This window comes from Budorcas taxicolor, chromosome 8 (genome assembly GCF_023091745.1).
Source record: "Budorcas taxicolor isolate Tak-1 chromosome 8, Takin1.1, whole genome shotgun sequence".
In the NCBI taxonomy this organism is placed as follows: domain Eukaryota; kingdom Metazoa; phylum Chordata; class Mammalia; order Artiodactyla; family Bovidae; genus Budorcas; species Budorcas taxicolor.
In genome coordinates, this window is record NC_068917.1 from 113,874,721 (window position 1) to 113,890,794 (window position 16,074).

The 16,074-nt window shown below is 48.3% G+C and overlaps 1 protein-coding gene across 1 annotated transcript in view; it reads left to right on the forward strand.

The window, feature by feature from the left end:
* CNTRL (centriolin) overlaps positions 1-16,074 on the forward strand; it is an 83,776-nt gene that overhangs the window by 49,059 nt on the left and 18,643 nt on the right. The window contains exons 19-31 of the mRNA XM_052644946.1: positions 1,574-1,753; positions 2,481-2,597; positions 2,892-3,036; positions 3,465-3,613; positions 5,219-5,399; positions 6,458-6,771; positions 8,307-8,512; positions 10,603-10,795; positions 13,509-13,639; positions 13,782-13,922; positions 14,026-14,152; positions 14,901-15,065; positions 15,861-16,020. Coding sequence (XP_052500906.1) covers positions 1,574-1,753; positions 2,481-2,597; positions 2,892-3,036; positions 3,465-3,613; positions 5,219-5,399; positions 6,458-6,771; positions 8,307-8,512; positions 10,603-10,795; positions 13,509-13,639; positions 13,782-13,922; positions 14,026-14,152; positions 14,901-15,065; positions 15,861-16,020 — 2,209 coding nt within the window. The remainder of the gene's footprint in view (positions 1-1,573; positions 1,754-2,480; positions 2,598-2,891; positions 3,037-3,464; positions 3,614-5,218; positions 5,400-6,457; positions 6,772-8,306; positions 8,513-10,602; positions 10,796-13,508; positions 13,640-13,781; positions 13,923-14,025; positions 14,153-14,900; positions 15,066-15,860; positions 16,021-16,074) is intronic.

The window sequence follows — 16,074 nt, forward strand, 5'->3', positions numbered from 1 at the left end:
CAAACTGGACACATCTGTGGAACATTACTTTTCAGCTCCTCACTTTTCTTTCTGATTCCCTGGCCTCTGTTTAAGCTTCTCCAAAGCTACCTCAGCCACTACTCCCCTTGGCACACCTGGTGTGATTCAGAAGCTGCCCCCAGCGTCTCTGAGGTCACGAGTAGAGCACCCCGACTGACCACAGACTCCTTTGCTGTCAGCGCCCTCGCGCTGCATGATCCCAGCGCCTGAGCCCCGGCCTTCCCTGCTTGTGGCTCTCCTGTCCTTGCTTTCTTCCTTGTCCAGCTTAAATCCCACGGCCTCCCGCTGTCGTCATCGTGTGCAGATATCCTCAGATTCCTTGCTCCTTTGCCCCGTCTTCCGTGACAGAACAGCAGCTGTCTGCGTTCTTTAGCCCTGCACTCGTGGCTGAGTATTCCTGAGTTAAAAACCACCCATCCAGGGATAGTGGTGGCACTGGGAGTGGTTGCCAGCCTCGATGGCGGCCGCCTCATTTCCAAGTGGTGGCGCTGGGAGTGTTTGCCAGGCACGGATGGGCAGCCGCCTCATTGCATAGTGGTGGCACTGTGAGTGTCTGCAGCCTCGGATGGCGGCCGCCTCACTCCTCTCTGGAACCTCGCTGTCAGGCTGCACTGTTCTGTACCTTCTCCCAGCCCCCGTGAGTGGCCTCCTTCATGCTCTAGTGAGAACACATCAGTTCCCTAGTCTTACGAGTCTGCCTCCAGAATCTCTCTGGAGTGTCTGCACTTTGTCCTTCTCCAGGGCCACCAGCCTCATCCACTGTGGCGCGTCATCTCTTCTGGACAACGGCTGCGGCCACGGAACAGCCGCCGTTTCCACTTACTGCCAGCTCCGCGGAGCAGCCAGCACAAAACAGAAACAGACTCTTGTCAGTCTCTGCCATCTTCCTCTCCCTGCAGCAGCCTCTGTTGTTCCTAGGATAAGGACTGAAACGCCTCCGCCTCTGAGCCGCCGCGGGCTTGGCCTCCGTTGGCGCCCCCTTTGCTCACCGTGCTGCTGCTTGCAGTCCCCGAGACCCCCAAGTTCCGGCTCCCCCTGCACCACGCCTCTCCCCCTCTCTTCTCCCTGACTCCCTCTCCCACCAGTCTAGGTCTCTCCTGCCAGCCTCTCACAGAGGTGGGTCCCTTGTTCTCTCCCTTGAGAGCACCACTCACAGTTTCAGTTACACATTTGCCTCGGTGTTTGTTTCACGTGCGTGTCTCATAAGCCCCTCGAGGGCAGCAGGCAGGTCTGTTTGGTTTACCACCATATGCCCCAGTGATCACAAGGAGCTGGTCCATTGCTTGCCAGTGGTGCCAAGAAATGTTTTTCCAACAGATGAATGGATTTACGAGCACAAAGCTTCCAGACTAAGTGTACTGATTTCATGCTAAGTTACTGTACAGTTTGGAGGCGTTTCTATTTTTTAACTCCGAGCACCTGCTGTGTACCAGGTATTGTTCTAGGCATGGGGTATGTGAACAGAGTCCCTGCTCGCATGGGGCTTGCATCTTAGTTCATTGCTACCAAATGAGTCATCTCTCTGGTTTTTTTTTGTTTTGTTTTATCTCAGAAGAGACTTGAAGATGCCAAATCTCAGGCGCAGGTTCTGGGTTTAGATAAAGAATTGAAGAAACTAAAGAAGGCCGTGGCCGCCTCTGATAAGATAGCCACGGCCGAGCTCACCATTGCCAAAGACCAGCTCAAGTCCCTTCATGGCACCGTTATGAAAATTAACCAGGAGCGTGCAGAGGTGAGTCCCACACACAGCAAGTGCCCACCAAGGCTGCCCCTGCCGAGGCACCAGCCCCTTGCGTTTTTGAGCTCTCATTAGAGACTCTGGCTCTTGCGTGAAGTTGTCTGTTTCTCTTCAGACCCAATGGCTGCACTTCCACCATCACAGCCCTGCCATGGGTGTGGTGCTCTAGAGAGTCCCCAAAGAACCATCAGATGAATCGTACCATCCTCACCTCAGAGGATAGGGGTCTGCTGAGGGAGGCAGCTGTGAGCGCACAGCTAAGCAGGAGTCTGCAGGCCTGCGGGGTCATCCTCCTGAGCCTCAGCCCTTCCGTCACGTGTAGAGGCTCGTGTGTCTCTTCACAGGGTTATTACGAGTCCTGCCTGAGATAAGTCTGTCACAGCCTGTATAGGACGCAAATGCTGATGCGATTAAGACCGCGGGTCGTAGGAGGGAGAAGCCTAACCACAGGAGCCCAGAGTCCCCCCAGTCATGGGAGACTGTGGGACGGGGGAGGAAAAGCTGGTCTGTGCTTTTTGATGTAGCACCCTGCCCACTTGGACCCCACAGAGGGCTTTGAGGGGCTGCCAAGTGGTGGGTAGGCGAGGTGGGGCCGGGTGCCTCCTGTGCAGGGGGTAGCCGGGCGTGCGAGCTGACGAGAGCAGAGGCTGAGTCTGGGAGGGAGAGAGGAGAGCACAGCCCGCAGTGCCGTGCCGCCCTCCCCGCGCCTCCGTCCCAGCAGGACCTGCAGGAAACAGAGCGGTTCAGCAGAAAGGCAGCACAGGCCGCGAGGGATCTGACCCGAGCCGAAGCGGAGATCGAACTCCTGCAGAGCCTCCTCAGGGAGAGGGAGGAGCAGGTCAGTGCCGGGACCCCGTGAGACCACCTCCTTCCTGGGTCCTTCTCAGTTCCTAAGCGATTGCATTGTGGTAGGGACCCTCTCAAAGGATTCTGAGGTCCCGTCAGCAGTCAGTCAGTACTCAGTCCTCTGCTGTGTGCCAGGCATTGCGCGATTTAAATGTCCAGAGGAATGGGGTTCCTCATTAGTACAGTAGAAGTAAAAAATCAGAAGATTATAAATCACACTGCAAGGAGAAGTGCATCTGGAAAAGAATATTCACTGGCAACTTCTTATATGTGATTTTTTTAAAAGCTTCGAATTGAGATGGAGAAAGTAGAGGTAGGCACCCGAGGAGCAAGCTCACAGGTGCTGGAAATCGAGACATTGAATGAGACCATGGAGAAACAGAGGAGAGAGATCGCGAGGCTGCGGAACCTACTAGACCTCACCGGGGCTGGTACAGTACTGGGCTTTGGTTTTAAAATCAGATCATTCTGTTTGTTTTTTTCCTTTAGCAGATTTATTTGTTACCAATCAAGCCCATGCTTGATTTATAGAGCTGTGATAGTTAGCTTAATAAGTAAAGAACTTTTTCCAATGTATACAAGTGCAGTATCAAGGGACTTGATTACAAAGAGAGAAGAGATTCATTTTTGTATTTTCAAAAAAAGGAATGTTTACAAATCTGTTTCTTTCTCTGGCTCGCTTTCTAAGTGAATAGCAGTGGGGTATCTGTCCTCTTTAAGTGTCAGCAAACACTTACTACCAAAGGACAGCTGTGAGGAACTAAGAGTCATCGGCTCTCGTGGAATCACTTTTGTATTTTGAGAGAGAAAGGAAGTAGATGATTTCATGCCCAACTCATGGAATAACTTTCCTTTACAGATAACAGAGGAGGCATTGAAAATATTTTGGAAGAAATTGCTGAACTCCGATGTGAAGTTTCTTACCAGAATGATTACATCAGCAGCATGGCAGATCCTTTCAAAAGACGAGGCTATTGGTACTTTATGCCACCACCATCATCATCTAAGGTAGGAAGTCTGTGTTGTTGGGGATATATACTAAGTTTTCTTTAAGAAAATGTAACAAAGTTGCCTTCCTTAAATCTGTGATCAGGTGTCAAGAACAACATATCTAGGCTAAGCCATGCGTTGAGGTTCTTAAGTGTTTACACCGAGATCGAAGTAGGGCGTTCCCAAGGAATGTGGCAGTTGCCCACTCATGCTCAGGTGTATGTGGTGGGCTCCTAGAATAAGGATCCTGTAAGGGAGATAAAGTGACTTGAGCCCAGAGAGCCTGTTGAAACTGTTGAAAATGGCAGTGGAATTATACAGAGGCTGAGACAGAAAGCTAGGCACCTGGATTTCATTTCCTTTTAACAGTCATTCATTCAGTGCTTACTGAGGTCTAGGTCAAGTGCAAGACTTTGGTGGGAAGCCATGATGAATGATACAGCCCCTGCCCTCCAAGAGTTCATGAGCTGGGGAGGAACACAGTTACACCAGTGTAATTACAAAACAGTGGCATACACGTGAAAATAGACCAGACGTCTCTGCCCCCGTTGCAGAGAATTACAAATTTATCTCATGGGAATGTTTAGGAAAGAAGCCTTCACAAGCAGGGGCGTGAAGTGAGCGCTAAGCAACCCTCACAGGATGTGCTCTCAGGAGCGAGGGGACAGCCTGCAAGGACGAGGAGCGTTGGGTTAGCCACGGCAGGTAGCCTTGCGGGGCTTGAGGGTGGGATAGGAACAGTGAAAGGCAAAGTGGATTGGGGCCATGAATTTTTTTTTAAAGGCACTTCAGAATCCCTCACCCTTAATTATAGGCCTTGGGAAACTGCGGTTGTGTGTGCCATGATCAGAGCTCGGGCTGCGGAGGAATAGTCTGGCGGAGTGTGAAGGCTAGACCTGCAGTGCGCGAGCTGCTCTGCGTGGGGCTGTTTGAACTCACTTGGGTGAAGGATGGGAGAGGCTAGAGCAGAGGAGCTGGAGGAGAGGAGGGTTGAGGGGTGTTCAGTGGGCACAGAGTGAAGGTTTGTGGCCTGAATCTGGGAAGGAAGGAAGGATTCCGTCCTGCTGGAATCCGCTGACAGCCACAGTCGGGAGAAGCAGCCCTAACCTGCTGGGATCCCAGGGACGTGTGGACTTCCTTAGAACCCCAAGAGCAGAATCTAAGATCCTCCTCCCAGATCCCTAAGGAAGCCAGATGTCTTGGCACAACCAGGGCCACAGGTGGAAGCAGCGTTAAGTTAGAACAGAGCCCGAGTTGGCTGCGGGTTTGGAGGGCCAACCTGCAACTGGGAAGGAGAAGGAGCGTAACAGTAGAGCTCTAAGGCCAGGCCCGGCCCCCAGCGCCGCAGGAGACGGAGACCCCAGGCAGCCTGGCGAGCACCTGCTTTCCATGATCTTACCAAGAGAAGAGAGGCCACTAGGAAGGATGAGTACGGGAGCCAGGAGGCTGACACCCTTGCAGGCTGTATGACCATGTGCCCACGTCTCACTCTCATGTGAGGACGAGAATTATGATGTAGGAGGAGAAACCGGTTCTGTGTCAGCGTTGCTGTAGGCTTTGATCTTTCTCCACATCAGTCTTTTTATCTTTAAGAGATGCTGTGCGCTTCTGTCATTTGTGTAGGTTTCCAGCCGTAGTTCCCAGGCCACTAAGGACTCTGGTGTCGGGCTGAAGTATACAGCCTCAACTCCTATTAGAAAACCACAGCAGGACGGGAAGGAAGACGGTGCCCCTCCAGCTGCCTCGGGATACTGGGTTTATTCTCCTATCAGGAGCGGGTTACATAAATCGTTTCCAAATAAAGGTAAGTCAGATCACATCCGGGAAGTTGCATGTCTCTTGCCTGGTTAATGACGTTTGGTGCCCTGAAATCCATAAAGTACAGCCCAGTCTCTTCGCTTGCTCGGGAGGCCCTCTGTGACCTCGTCTTGGCCAGTGGCCCCCTTGCCTCCCTTCCCGTCGCTCTCCCGCCTGTCAGCCATGCCCAGCTGCACGCTGTGTTTCTCACACCTCCATGTTTGAACCCCTCTGTCCAGAATGTTCTACTCTTCTTTTCTCTCCCAAACTATTCCTGCTCATCATGACTTCAGGAAGACCCAGGTCCTCAAAAAGCACTCTTCTTCTGGACCCTTCCTCCTCACTGCCTTACCCAGGCACACTGAGCAGCTCGCCTGTGCTCCTAGAACGTGGCAGTTTACATCCTTGTTTCGGGGTTAGCAGACTAGGTAGTTACTGCAACTGAAAGGAAGTATGGCAGGTCTGTCTTCCAGAGCCCCAGAGGAAAGAGTCGGACCTGGGGTAAATCCCAGCTCTTTCACTAAGTAGCTGTGTCATACTAGGCAAATTATTTAGCTGCTCTCAGAGTGTTAATCTGTAAAATGGGAATATTACATTCCAAGAATTTGTTCATTCAGGAAATGGAGTGCCTGCTGTGTGCTTGGTTCTCTGTCATCAGTGATAAACACAGCTAGTTCTTGCTTCCTGGAGAGATAAGTGAGCAAACCCCCGCCGAGAGAGGCTGTGCGCCCTGGCAGGGGTGGAGCTTGGCGCTGTGGGTCTCAGAGCACTTCTCTGCTGGCCTCATGTAACATGAAGCAGGCACCCAAATGTTGCTGAGTGATGAGTGAATGAAGACGGGAAAAAAGCAAACCAATGGATAGGTGTCGGAGAAACTCAAGTTCACCTGGTGGAAAGAATTGGAATCCCTGTTTTGATCCACTTTTCAAAACTGCTTTTGACCTTTTTTACAAAATTTTATTTTTGCTTCTCTCATATCTTGGCCTGAATGCTGCTGTTCTCTGCCAAGTGTGTTTACCTAGTAAGCTACGGGAATAAGACACACTCCTGTGTTTCTGTTTGAAGATGCAGGCAGTGGAGGAGAGAGCCGGGAGGAGAGCGAGCTGGATGACCACGACGACCGCCCGTTCGTCCCTCCTTCTGGATACTTGATGTACACCGTGTTCCCCGACGGCTCTCCCGTACCACAGGGCATGGCCCTCTACGCACCGCCGCCTCCCTTGCCCAACAGTAGCCAACCTCTCACCCCTGGCACTGTTGTGTATGGCCCGCCCCCTGCCGGTGCCCCCATTGTATACGGGCCCCCACCCCCCAGCTTCTCCGTCCCCCTCATCCCAGTGGGTGTGCTGCACTGCAACGTTCCGGAGCACCATGCCTTAGTAAGTGGGGAGACGCGCGAGCCCGGTCCACACTGCTTCCCTGGGGGCCGCCTCAGAGCCTGTGTCCCAGAAGTGTGCTTTTAAGGCTGATGGGTAGAACCCAGCAAACATTCTGTTATTAAAACACTGTTCTGGTCGGAAGTTAGGGTGCCAGTCAGAAGTTGTGGTCCTAGTTTAACCATTTTATAACAAAAATGCTTTCAGCCCAGAAATTAGCCGGTTTTAAAGAAGGCTTATTGTGCATGTTTTTGTTGATAAGCACTGTATGAGTGTGTATGTATAGGCATGTGCTTGCTCAGTCGCTGCGGTTGTATCCGACTCTGTGACCCGGCACATGCGCGTGCCTGGCTGTACTTGTGCACACACGTGTAGACATGTGTTTACGTGTAAACACGCGTAACAGCAGCACAAAGTAACGCTTTGCTGGGGACCACCCCTCGGTGGTGAGATTAATGATACTCTTTCTTTCTCTCCATAGCTCTCTTCTTCTTGTGCCCGTGATTTTGTGCTGTTTCTCCTACTCAATGTTGCAAGCATTTTCCCCATGGTTTTCATAGACATTTTCAAGCAGTATTTTAATGACTGCATGACACTTCTTTATTTGTAGGCAGTGTAGTTCATTTAACTTTGTATAAATTTTACTGTATTTCATATTTCTCCTCTAGGGTAAATTCAAGAAATGATTCCTTCCTAGTCCCTAGCTTACTTTTCAAGCTTTTGGCACTAAAGAAATAAAATGCATTGCAAGTACCTCCTTCAAACTCAGGACACCTGGATCCTGATGTTTTCCTGAGCTCTTGATTTTTCCCTTTTCCTCTCAGCAAACTGAGAGGAAGATAAAGGATTCGAGTACCTGGGTGTGAAGCCACCAGCCCAGTTTTAATCAGTCAGCCTAGTTCCAGAGCTGTGGATATTTGCATGGTTAAATGGCCGTTACTCTTGTTCGCCTGCCGTGCTGTGGTGCACACTGTTCTTGAAACAGTTCTATTGGCTCAGCATTTGTTAATCTCGTAAGCTGGCTCTTTCACCCTCAACTAGTACCCAGCTGTCTATATGGTTCCCCAGGTATGCCTTTATATCTCCTATATTTGTACATTACTTCTTCGGCTTAGATATTTCCTATTTCATTTGTTCTTCAAAACCAAGCAGAGCACCCCTTCCTCTAAGTAGCCTTCTCAGCCCACTCCCCTCCCATGTGTCCAGAGGAGGGGGAGACGTGTACGTCTGTGTCTCTGTCAGATGCTGAACTCTGGGATCAGACAGCACCCGCAGGAGGTGCCTGCTGACTGCTTATCAGGCAAGCATAGCTGGACTGGGGGAAGAGTCGTAGGGTCTGTCGGTCCGTCCATTGCATCTATGACCTGTGAAGACATTGGCTTGGCTTAATTTTTCTTTTCAAACTGAAGTCTTAGGAAGCTACCACTATTTTCAGGGCATAGATACCACTTTAACCACAGTTCATTTCAGTTTGGGGCAGGAAAAAGGGGAAATGACCTCATGTGATATTTCAGTACTGCATTTTTTTCTTTATTCAGGAGAATGAGGTTTCTAGATTGGAAGACATAATACAGCATTTAAAATCAAAGAAGCAGGAACAGAGGATGAGAGTGTCCAGGCGGCAGTCTGGGGAAGAAATAGAAGAACTGCGGCATAACATGGATGAGCTTTTGCAAGAGAAGAAGGACTTAGAGCACGAAGTAGGAGGGCTGCAGAGAACCGTCCAGAGACATCGGCGGCGGAAGTAGCTATTAGCCATTTTATTTTTGTGATTCAGATGAATTAGTAATTAAGGTAGCCAAAATCAGTGTTGTCCTGCAGCACTTTCTGTGGTCTTGGGAGTGTTCCAGATCTGTCCCGTCCAGAACAGTAGCCTTAGCCATGTGTGGTTGTTGAGCACTTGAAATGGGCTAATGAAACTAGGGGACAGAACTGAATTGAGTTGAATAGCCACGTGGTGATTTCTAAGTTCTCGTGGCCAATAGTCCGAACCAGTGTCTCTCATGGTCGCTCTTGGAGAATGGCCATCCCTCCCCGTCGTCCTGGCTGCAGGCTTGCCAGCTGTCCTCAGCACTCCCCGTTCCGTCCACTCCCCTAGGCGTCCAGCTGCTCTCAGCCCCGCTGGCGCTATGCACCAAGGGCTCTCGCGCTGGGCCCTTCTTTCATTGTCGCTGCCCTGGCCTTCAGGCACTCTCACCCTAGGTCAGGCTCTCCAGGCCTAGGCTCTGTCGCTCTGTCCCACCCTCGACGTGGCTGCAGCCCTGGCCGTGCGTGCCCTCATGCAGCGCTTATTCCCACCAGCGGACATTCTGCTCTCCCGGCCCTGCACCCTGCCTCTCTGCTCGTCTTTCTCTTCCCACGCAGCGCTTATTCTGGCCCTGCGCGCTTTGCCGCGGTTTCCCTGAACACCGCCTTTCCTCCTGCCGCCCCACCTTTGCGTGCGCTGTCCTCTGCCTGCCCCGCGCAGCTCCAGTGTGTCTCTCCAGGTGAAGGTCAGGGACCCCTCTGATACAAGAGGTTTCTCACCTCAGGCTCCCACAGTTAAGAGTTGGCAGCGTTGGGCATAGTGCTATGCATACTGTGTTGTGCGATACCCAGGAGGGCAGGCGGGCAGGCGGGCAGGCGCAGGGCCTCCCTCTCTGTGCCCCAGTGTCTGGCAGAGCGTTCGTCAGCTAACGCAGTGTCTGCTGCATGGGTCAGTCACACAGAGCGCATCTTCTGCACTAGGCCATGAATTACGACAGGCCCTCAGTTTTTGTCCATTTAGCCAGACTGGCCCACGTGCCAGGGTTGGAGGAAGACCTGTGGAGGACCTTGAGGTGGGTGAGATGCGGTCTCGGCCTTCTAGGGGCAAATGCAGGAGTGACTAACAGACCTGGCAGGAAAAGCAGGGGCCCCCGAGAGAAGGCTGGACTCGCTGCAGGAGCCCCCGAGAGAAGGCTGGACTCGCTGCAGGGGCCACCGAGAGAAGGCTGGACTCGATGCTTGACGGCTTACAGGAGGGTTATAGCAGGGGCCACCGAGAGAAGGCTGGACTCGATGCTTGAAGGCTTACAGGAGGGTTATAGCAAGGGCCACCGAGAGAAGGCTGGACTCGATGCTTGAAGGCTTACAGGAGGGTTATTTCATTTGCGTAGGTGTATATGAGGGGGATGTAGGCCAGTGGGACAGCCACTTCTTTTCCTAGTTGTAAAAATAAATTATCATTTGGGGGAATTTGGATAACACAAAAATGGTCAAAGAAGAAAGTAAGAATTGTCTGTATTCATTTAAAGACAAACTGTTAATATGTTAAGTTTATTTTCACGTTTTTCTGTATAGATAGTCCCATTTTCAAGCAGTTTTGACTTTAGCTTGCGTTACTAAGTCCTGTGTTATGCTTTTTGATTTGTCAGATATCGTCACCACAATTTTACTCTAGCAGAAATGTAGAATAATTTTGAGGGAAATGGATGGTTGTCTTGGGAGTGGCTTGCTTTATTTTTATACCACAGAAGAATTGAAGTATCAGCATTGTCTTGACTAAGCGTTGATTAAAAAAAATCTTTATATTTAAAAGGGCAAAACAGGAGCATCATACATTATACATACTATTCACTTATTGTCAGCAATATGCCATGTTGAGTAAAAATATGGTAACATAACCTTGAACTTAGGTATACTTAGACCTTGAACCAAGGTAGACATAGGCCTTGAGCTTAATCAGATGTAGCTGTCTGTCCTATCCCTTCTCGTGTTAGAAGGTCAATGTGCATCTTTTTATCACTAGGCTATAGGTATTGATATGGTCACATTTAAAATCTCTCTATGTGTGTGTATGTGAATTTTTTTTAGAGACTTCATTGATGGAAATGTTGAGAGTCTTATGAATGAGCTAGAAATAGAAAAGTCACTCAAGCACCATGAGGACATTGCAGATGAAATTGAGTGCATCGAGAAGACTCTCCTGAAACGTCGAGCGGAGCTCAGGGAGGCTGACCGACTGCTGGCAGAAGCCGAGAGCGAACTTTCATGCACAGCAGAGAAAGTATGTGCTGCTGTGCTTGGATGGAGGGGCCTCACTGTCCCCCGCAGGATGGGTTAGAAGGAGAGCGTGTAGGAGCGCAGTCGTCAGAGTCAGGCTGCACTCTGCTGGTTAAGGAGCTGCAAGGATTTGGGCAAGTCACTTAAGTCTCCGAGCTTTGCTTTCCTCAACTGTAAATTCAGGCTTAGAAAACCTAAGCTGGGGAACTTCCCTGGTGGGCCATTGGTTAAGAATCTGCCTTCCAGGGCAGGGGACACAGGTTCAATTCCTGATCAGGGAGCTAAGATCCAACATGCTGCGTGGCAGCTAAGCCCACACGCTGCACCTGCTGAACTTCAGGGAAGACCCAGCACAGCAAGAAACAGACCACCTAGGCTGCTCCGGATGAATGAAATGAAGTCGGGTATTTAAAGCTCCTGAAAGTCGTTTAGTTCCTAACACACCCCACCTCCTTATCCTGTGTGTGTTAAAAATTACTTGGGCTCTAATGTTTATTAAATGGGTTAATCTTATATTCTTATAAAATAACAATGGACCTCATAGTCAGACTCTTAGTTATTCTCCAGGTTGACAGTTGATACAAAATCAAGTATTTTTTGCCCTGAGGTAATATTCTTGAGACTTAAGCACAGAGTAATTTGGGGAGAGAAAGGAACTGCCTCTTATTGAGCCCCTGTTAGGCCACACGTTGGCTGTTTTATAAATACCTCTTCGTTTAATTTTCCTGGCAACCCTGTTAGATGGTCATTAGCCCAGTTCCCAGATGTAACTCAGAGAGCCTGGTCTAGGCTGTGGTCACGTGGCTGAAGTCCTGCCTCACCAAAAGGGCTTTTTAGCTAGATGGGAATTCCAGAGTTAAAAAAACAGTCCCTTATCCACATGGGGCACCTCAGGAACTACTATTTTTACATTGTTGTTTCAACATGGACCAATTTGAATGAATAGAAATCTGTTACCCAGGAGCTGAAATGAAGGATTTATGAAAGTAATTCTGAGTGGTGGCTTTTTAAGAATGGAAAAATGTCCCCATCATCTTTTCAGATGATCAGTTGCCTCTTCTGTCATATGGTAGATCACTGTGAGAGCAAATAGGTGTGTGAGCAGGACCAGAGAAAAACCTATTGGTGGTGTGTAAAAGATTACTGAGACCGGTAGTTGGCAGAGAGAGGAAGTGAACCTAGGTTCAGGCTAGTAAGCTTCTCCTCCTTCATCCTCCCAAAATGACTCAGGGAGACAGCTCGCTCAGGAGGAAGAGGGAGGATAAGGTGCTGCGTTTTGTAAGGAATGTGCCAGACTTGTTAAAACCTGACATACACGGAGATAAAAAACTGCTTGGAGACATGCTGGCTTTCCACAGTGGGCAATGAGCTCTGTCCAGTGGCTTGCTGGTGAATCTGGTCGAAACTGGCCATCCAAAGTGGAAAGCAGTGTGGTGAAACATTTAGCACTTCGGGAGCCAGCCAGACCCTCTTGCGTCCACACAGAGTGTTTACCAGATGAGCTTCACATACAGACATCTCTGACTTGTGTGCAACTGCAATGCAAAGTGTCTCGCTGAACAGTGAGTCACTGCTCAGCCACATTCTAACGATACTGTTTTTGGATCTCTCATGACATTGTTTTTAAGCCTCTTATTTTAGACAGAAAAAGAAACCAAGCTGATAGGGAAGAAAATGCTATTTTTGCCAAATCTTGTATAGGAAGGTTTTGAAGTATTAAATATTTGATTCCCAGTCATAATTAAACTATCCTTAGAGTAATGGGATTTTACTGAAGATAATATCGAGAGTAAAGGCGGAGGCTCTAGGAACTCCCGCGGTGGTCCAGTGGCTGAGAGTCCACCTGCCAGTGTGTGAGACGCAGGAGCAGTCCCTGGCCTGGGAGGATTCCGGGTGCCGCAAAGCGACTTGCCCATGTGCCGCCACTGCTGAGCCCGAGCTCTGGCGCCTGTGCTCCGCAACAAGAGAAGCCCCTGCAATGAGGAGCCTGCAGCTGCGCCTGGAGAGCAGCCCCCACTCACCGTGACTGGGGAAAGCTCACACGCAGCAGTGAGGACCAGCTCAGCCGGAGATAAATCAATAATCTTATTAACAGAAAAATCTCTATGGAGGGAATTTTGGTAAAATAACGTCTTTGCCACTTAATTGGGTAGCTATTTATTCACTTTTTTCTTCTCTTTCTAAATTTTTTTTTGGGGGGGTGGTTGCTTTGGTTTAGATAACTTTTACATGAAAAAAATAATAGTACAGACTATTTTTAAATAGAAAATCATCTACCATCTCACCACCCTCAAATTACTATTTTTAATTTTGCAAAGCCTTTCTCTTTGTTGACAAGATACAGTTTTATATAGTCGCTCTTATAGTGCTTGTACCACTTAACATTTATTTTTTTTAGTTAACATTTTATCATTAACATTCTTCCATGTTACTACCTTGTCATCTTATTTTAAAGACTACGCAATATTCCATTGTGTTGATGCATTATCACTTACCGAATCAATTATTTGTCAAGCCTTACATTATCTCAGTATGCAATGAGCAGTTTTGTATAGCAGTTCTTCTGAATTCTTTTCTGAGAACTGGCAGGTGAAAGTGAATGAACATTTTTATCACTCTTTCGGTGTTGTTTTCTAAGAGTTGTGCCAAGTTACAATACCAATAGTTGTAAGAGAATATTGCAGCTGAATTGCTTTTAATGACAGTTTCTTTTCTAGACAAAAAATGCTGTTGAAAAGTTCAGTGATGCCAAGAGGAATTTGTTGCAAACTGAGAAAGATGCTGAGGAGTTAGAAAGGAGAGCTCAGGAAACAGCTGTTAACCTTGTCAAAGCTGATCAGCAGCTCAGGTAGGCAGACTCGCTCGGCCACTGATACACCCAGTGAGATGAATGGGAAGTTTGATTCTAAGAGGATGGTAATTGCTTTAGGATAAATAACACGTCACGTCAAGGCTACGGAGTCTAGGGGAAATAAAGCGATGTGTTTCAGATTGTTGCAGGCTGACACAAAGGATTTGGAGCAGCATAAGACGGAGCAAGAAGAAATCTTGAAAGAGATAAACAAAGTTGTTGCAGCAAAAGACGCAGACTTCCAGTGTTTAAACACGAAGAAGGAGAAACTAACAGAAGAGTAAGTACAGCCTGCGCCCGGCTTCGCGGGGCCTGTGCCGGGTGAGGGCCCCCGGGGCTCGGCCTCCCTACCGATTTGCTCTAGTGCTGCCGGTGCTTTATAGGCTGCAGAAGCTGCAGAGAGACATCGAGACCGCAGAGCGCTCTGAGGACCATCACCTGCAGGTCCTGAGGGAGTCGGAGGCCCTCCTGCAGGCCAAGAGAGCAGAGCTGGGTGAGCTGAAGAGCCAGGTATGGCAGCAGCGCCTCGAAAGCCAGCTCCTGGGGCTGGGGAGCTGCCGTTGGTGTTGCGGTTATAAACATGATCTGTGTTTGATTGTGGAAAAAACTGGAAAATACATAGTAAAGTAGGATTGAGGCCATATATCCGAGTGGATAGGAATAGAGCCCAACCCAAATTTGAATCTCAACTCAAAACAATATCTTATTGAATGAGTGAGTCTGAAAACATGATCTTTCTGAGATCGTTTATGTTAAATGTGTGTGCAAATATTTGTGTTTGAATTTTTAGTCTCTGCCAAAGTGCAAACATGGTCCTCTGATAAGGGAGGGCAGTGAATGTTGTCTGTTTTCTTCCTTTCACGTGTCTGCATTTTCTGTTTTTCTGAAACTGAATGTGTATTGCCCTTAAAATTGTAAGTTTTAAATTTACAAAAGGAGTAAATTTCTTAAATCCCTGCCTGGCTTTCGTTGCCAGGGTGGTGTCAGTTGGAACGAAGCACAGATAGAGAAGCTATTTGAAACCGTAACCTGAGGGGTGATCGTTGCTTTCCTGTCATTGTTCTCGCTGTGATTTGAGCGAGCTCAGGGCCTTTATTAGGCATGTCATGCCTGCATTCCCCAGCCCGGCCTTTCTGACTCTTGCGGCCAAGATAACTAAAATTAGACTACCACCTCCACACACCATTTGGCTGGACGAAATATTCTCCATCTCAGCACTTTGGTCAAACTGCGTATTCTTTCCCTCTCTTTGATGCAGGTGACGGGTCAGCAGCAGGAGATGGCTGTCTTGGACAGACAGTTGGGGCATAAGAAGGAGGAGCTGCATCTGCTCCAGGGAAGCATGGTCCAGGCCAGAGCTGACCTCCAGGAAGCGCTGAGGTTGGGGGAAACTGAAGTGACTGAGAAGTGCAGCCACATCAGGGTGTGTCTCTCAGTACTTTCTAAGAGCCCTGTAGTTCTGTAGATTTATTTCCAGATGTTTCTGCTGGTACCCCCAAGATGCAGACACGAGTCCCTGAGTCTTGCCACCCGCCCCGCCAGCTCGCTAGTCTCGAGCCTCTGGGGCTGTCGTGTGCCGCTGGCCCTCCATGTTTTCTGGCCATGCCTGAGGTCTTCTGCCTCTGCGTTTCTCATGCTATTTCTTCAGGACTTTCCTTTCTGGGAATGCCCAGATCTGACCTAGTTTGCATAGTTCAACCTCACGCCACTAAGGGACTTCCCCAGCTTTTCCTGGAAGCGATTTATCTTGCTTCTGAGTTGGTAACGCTCTGCACATTTCCTACAGAACCTCAGCCTTTCTTGATCATGGTTCTGTCCCTGGCCTTACTTCACCAAAAGGTACTAACAGCCCCTGGAGGGCAGGAGATGGACCTGAATCAGCCTCTTCTCTGTAACACACAGCCTTGCCCATAGTAATAATTGCATATACATTTTATTTTATTTTTTATTTTATTTTATTTTTTTTACTTTCCTTTTTTTTTAAGTATTAAGTTTTTTATTTTTTTAATTTTAAAATCTTTAATTCTTACATGTGTTCATTTTAAATGTAAATATGTTAGTGTAAATACAGTGCTATTCTTAATGTAAAACAAAGATGAGCTTGTTTTCAAATGAGAATTTATATGTGAGACAGTTAATAACAGAATTGATTTTAAAGTATTTTCTGTTCATAACTGGGTAGAGGTGGGTTGACTTTTTTCTTTTTTTCTTTGAGTAGGAACTAAAAGGTCTTCTGGAAGAACTGAGTTTTCAGAAAGGAGAACTGAATGTCCAGATTAGTGAGAAAAAAAATCAACTTTCACTTATAAAGCAAGAAATTGAAAAAGAGGAAGAAAATCTTCAGGTAGTTTTAGGGCAGATGTCTAAACATAAAACTGGTAAGTTTAAAGTTTAACCTTATTTCTAGTCAAAGAAAAGCAGATTATAAATGG